Genomic DNA, 5,355 nt, shown 5'->3' on the forward strand with positions numbered 1-5,355 from the left:
TTTGTTCATGTATGATAAAATGATTTACGTTCATAAGTAGGAGATTAAAGTCTTATATATCAGGGTTTGAATATGAAAACTTGGAATTTCTGTAGGAATTAATAAGCATGAACATGCAATTTTTCACCTTTGTTTAATATTCAAGCTTTCAATAGATATGCTTCACAAAGCTAAAACAATACAAATTGGAAGTGTTTGAAACCTTTTATCTGAAATGTACAATTTGAATTGAAAGCGACCGTACAAATAATAATTTTTAAATGATAAAAGTTCATAACTCAATTAGTTTCAATATAAAGGAATGAAAAGACCGAATATAAAATGACCTTCACCCATTTCTTTATGCGATTTGAAAACATTTGTTTCATTAAAATTATTAATATTAGTCTAGTGGAATATTTAATAACATTGGTTCATTAATTTTTAATTGTTTAAACAAATGGAATTTGTTTAAATAATAAATAATTAATTAATAAATGTTGTTAAATATTCCACTAGACCAATAGTAATAATTTTTATTTAAACATAAATAAAATGAATCAAACAATGTTGATAAATATTCCACTGAAGAAATATTAATATTTTTTAATAAAAAAATTATTTAAACAAATTCAATTTTTTTAAACAATTGAAAATTAATGAACTAATGTAATAAATATTCTACTAGACCAATATTAATAATTTTTTAAGGACAGAAACGAATTTTCGAAAAAAATCTTTTAAACAAATTTCATTTGTTTAAACAATGAAAAATTAATGAACCAATGTTAATCAATATTCCACTAGACTAATAGTAATAATTTTTAGGGGAAAAAATGAATTTTCGAAATAAAATTATATAAACAAATTCCATTTGTTTTAATAGTTAAAAATTAATTAATCAATAATAATAAATATTCCACTAGACAAATATTAATAATTTTAAGTAAAAAAATACGAGAATATAGTTTTCAAAAGGTCGATTTCATAAAGAATTGGCATTTTTGGTTTGAAGGGTAGTTTTCAGGTACTCGTGGGGGTGTGTTAAGGATATCAAACTCATATGTCTGATACATAAAATTCTTCGTTGGATAATTCTCTACAGGCCCCCATACTTCAATGAATGGGTAGGATCGTTTTATATTCGGATCCTCCACTAATCGTATAATTAAAAATTGAAGTTATTAAAAATTGACCCTCATCCTTTTTATAAATAAAAGATTTCCAAATAAATAATTAAATTTCATGATAAAATATATTTTAAAATGTTTCTAAACATTACTGATAAAATACAGCATTTTAATTGTGAACGATTTTTTTAATCAAGGGAAATTATGCTCCTCCTAATATTTTGCTATATTTACGGTTTTAAAGAGACGAAAAAAATAAAATTATGGACAAATTTTCGAATGTCTTAATTTACTAAGGGTATACAGTATACACTGTCGTTATCAATCAAAAAATTACCGATACCAAGAATAAGATTTCTGGGAAAATTTTAAATGATTATATTTTATTTTAAGGAATCAATTATTATAAGTTTTGAAGATTTCAAAATGTGTTGAAAAACAATCTAAGAGATTTGAGACATTTTAAAAATTTTGAAAAGATTCGAACATAATTAAATTTTGAGAAGATTTTAATACATTAAAAAAATGTAGATCTTTTAAATTACGAAAATAATGTTCTTAAGATTACTGAGCAAATTTCAAATGTTTTATTTTGAAAAATGAATTTTAGGAGAAAATTGAAAAAGATTTCAAAACGTTTGAAATGATTCCTTAAAATATCGAAAGACTATGTAGAAGATATAAAGCAAAAGTTTTCAATTTTACAATATTAAAAAACTTTAGAAAAAATTTAGATTTAAGAGATATTTATAAGTTTTAAAAAGATTTAAAAATAATTGCAAACTTGAATTGATTTTAAAACATTTGAAACAAAATGTAGATTTTTTAAAATTTCGAACAAAAAATTTAGAAGCTTCTAAAAATGTTAAAGATTCCAATAGAAAAAACACACTTCTTAAGATTTTTGGGAAAATTTTAAATGGGGGTTTACTTAAGAAAGTTATTTTTAAGAAAACATTTTATAAAAGTTTTACAAAATTTCTCGAAAATTATCCGGAATATTTCACGACCATGTTTTTATTTACGCAGATTTTTTTTTAATTTTAGGAAAATAAAAATAATTTTTAAGGTTTAGATGCTTATGAAGGTTTTTTTCATTCCTGAAAAATTCGAATAATTTTAAAAGGTGTTTAGAAGGTTTAGAAGTTTTGAAGGGATTGACAAAATATTTTCAATTAGAAAAGATTTTTAAAAGTGTAAACAAGATGTTTGTTTCGAGATTTCAAAGCAACCTGTAGAAGCATTTTAAGAATTTCAAAAGGTTTCAAGGGCATACCATTTTTTTAATATTCATAGGAAAATTTTCAAATAAATATATTCTTGCGACAAATTGAGGTAAAGAAATATTTGGCCTAAATTAAAAGAACTCTTAAAAATATTCATGAGCAAACCCTGATGATTTGAACTAATCTTGAGTTTAGTGTCTGTATTTAAAAATTCATTTAAGATCGAAATGAAATGTGCTTTCTTATAAATTATTGTATGTACCGAAATTAGAGCATTACAAAGTCGCAAATAAAAATTACATTTTCAAAACTATCTGCTTTTCGGCTTATTAGAGACAATTAAATAACAAAAGAAAACAATTATTTTTACTCGACAACACGAATTACAAAAATATTATTTATTTTAAATATAGTAAGATATCACAATACATGAATGCGTTTTATTCGTGATTTTTGATACTTCCGTTTATCCAGTGTAATATTTCATACCACATTTGATCTTTCCAACGGGGGAGGTGTGGATTTGGTAGGCGAAATTTAGTAGAAACCCTGTAGACGTTCCAATTTTATCACATTTGTACAAGAAAGTAGCAATTTTTCGATATTTTTAGTTATATTGTTTGTATTGTTTCCACAGTTTCTGTTAAATGCGTTCAGACTGTTGCTCAAGAGCTCTGAACAATGAACAGGCATGAGCACTGTCTGTGACGTGACACATAAAACAAAACCGAGCGTTATCAGGTCGTAGCCATTATTAGCTCTATTATCGACCAACTGCACGAGTCGTTTACTTAAATACTCTAGTCTCTAGTGAAACAAAAGGTGGGTCTTCACAATTCACTATTCAGAACAGGTAAAGTTAGAACACTCGTGCGAGTAAACTTTGTAATATCAGAATATTTAAGCAAGGATCCTTATTGCTCTCGAGAGTCCACTCGGAACTTGTATGCAATTAAAAAATGAACGTTAAATTGTCTAATTTTTGGCAACCAGTGAATACACTTAGCCTTTTTTATAATATAAGTAATGTCCTAAAAAAATAATTTATCCCTCTATTTCAGAAAAACAAAAGCCCCTTTAATCCCTGCAAAGATGGAAAATTTTCTAGTAAGAGCTTGTTCTAATCAAACTTCATTTTGAAGCTAAATATTCTTTATCCGAAGAGCTACTTCTCGTAACTTTTTTCCCGAAAGACCACAGATTAGTAACAATTTCTTTTTTTGCTTCCAGGGCAGTGACGGATCCCAGAGATGGTAGGAGAGTAGCCTTGAAGAAATTACCGAATGTCTTTCAAAGTCTGGTCAGCAGTAAAAGGGTCTTCAGGGAGTTGAAGATGCTCTGCTTCTTCAAACATGAAAACGTGAGTAATTATTCTCTAAATTCCTTTGATACATATAATTTTTCTGTAATTATACCTGCATCTTGGAAGTTAATGATCAAGCATTGACGTTTGAAATACAATAATTTTCCTACATTTGTTAACATTAGTCCATTTAAATTCTTCTGAGCATGTAAAATGTTCAAAAAATTAAAAGAATTAATTTTTCTTCGAAACGCAGTTTCATCGATTCCTCAAGGTACGAATTGGGAAACATTTGTGCTTTTCAAAACTCTTACACGCTTCAATTAAAACCTTTGAATTATTTAATCATTTATTATTAATATTGCAGATTTTTTATGTCAGAGCTTTTTGCTGGTAATCAGTTTTTTTAATAAATTTTAATGTAAAGTCATCGAGTTTCAAAGAAGATTAAAAATTTAATTTTCAATGTACCTGTTTTTCAGACCGTTCACATGAACGAAACATTTTTGCCGACTTTTATTTGATCAAAGAATATTGTTTCAACTACAATTAAAATAATGATTTCAAAGCTTATTTTGTATTCTGTTATTTGCAATATAAATTGAATCAATATTTGAACGCTGTTTCTAGTTTCCAAAGCCATCAGTAAAAATTTCGTTCATTTGGACGTTTAGAACTTCAAGCACATTAATTTTCAATAAAAATCATGATCAGAATTCTGAATTTTAACAATTTTAGTTTATGTTAGCATTTTACACCATAAGTGGGTATTTTTAATGAAAGGTTATTGATTTTAAAGGAAACAAATTTCAACAATTTACGTAATTCGGCTTTCTTAGCTTTTTTTACCGTTTAACGTTTTTTAAAGAAAAACCAGTAGATTTTAAATCTTCATTTTTCTTAAATTGTGTTTTTGTACCAAAAATTGTTCCTATTAAAATTTGAAAAATGATAAGGCAGGAACAGCAACGAAACCACGGTTCTCTCTCCCTGAAACCCTAGAATTAAGTTGATAAAATAACATTATTCTCGGGTGTCAGGGAGAGAGCATCGCGGTTTCGTTGCTGTTGCTGCCTGTTCGATTTTTTATTTTTTGTTTACCTTGATAAGGGTGCTGTATTAGTGCCGAAACAGTGGTAATTATTTTTTGCAAATGTTTTTTTATTGTGATTTGGTAATAATTTTTTTTTGGTTCTTCTCACTTTTTCTTTCCTCTTTTTTATTTTGGTTCAAAGAAATAATTTCGTCTTTTTTTTTAGAAAGTTTTTCATCATTTTTGAAAATGTAATAGGAACATTTTATGGTCGTTGTCTAAATTTAGTCATTGGGTTCTTGGCATTTTTTCAGGAATTCTCCACATCATTTTTTGCTATATTATGTCAGTATTATTCATCGAAAGTCATTAATTTAGCAAGTTTTTTTTACCATTTTTTCGTTTTATACTGGAAATTGGTAGATTAAAAAAAATTGAATTAAAAAAAAATACCAATTTTGTCATCCATTTTTAGTTATCCTCAAGTTTTTCACCGGAAATCAGTATACCAGGTGTATACGTATGAAACCTGTATTTTTTCAAGAAAAAAACACATTTATTTCAAGAGAATGATAACAAATGTTTTATTCAAAGTATGCGCCCTCGCTGGCTACACATTTTCTCCACCTCTCAGGCAATTTATGGATACCTTTCCAAAAAAAGTCTTCGTTTTTTGAAGCAAAC

The 5,355-nt window shown here is 26.8% G+C and overlaps 1 protein-coding gene across 2 annotated transcripts in view; it reads left to right on the plus strand.

Moving 5' to 3' along the window:
- The window catches only part of LOC117181869 (serine/threonine-protein kinase NLK), a 305,252-nt gene that overhangs the window by 177,009 nt on the left and 122,888 nt on the right, over positions 1–5,355 (plus strand). For both annotated transcript variants that reach the window (XR_004468191.1, XM_033374878.1), the window contains exon 2: positions 3,566–3,695. Coding sequence is in view for 1 of the 2 variants with exons in the window: in XM_033374878.1 (XP_033230769.1) it covers positions 3,566–3,695 (130 nt within the window). In the remaining variant the exon portion in view is untranslated. The remainder of the gene's footprint in view (positions 1–3,565; positions 3,696–5,355) is intronic.

Source organism: Belonocnema kinseyi, chromosome 10 (genome assembly GCF_010883055.1).
Source record: "Belonocnema kinseyi isolate 2016_QV_RU_SX_M_011 chromosome 10, B_treatae_v1, whole genome shotgun sequence".
In the NCBI taxonomy this organism is placed as follows: domain Eukaryota; kingdom Metazoa; phylum Arthropoda; class Insecta; order Hymenoptera; family Cynipidae; genus Belonocnema; species Belonocnema kinseyi.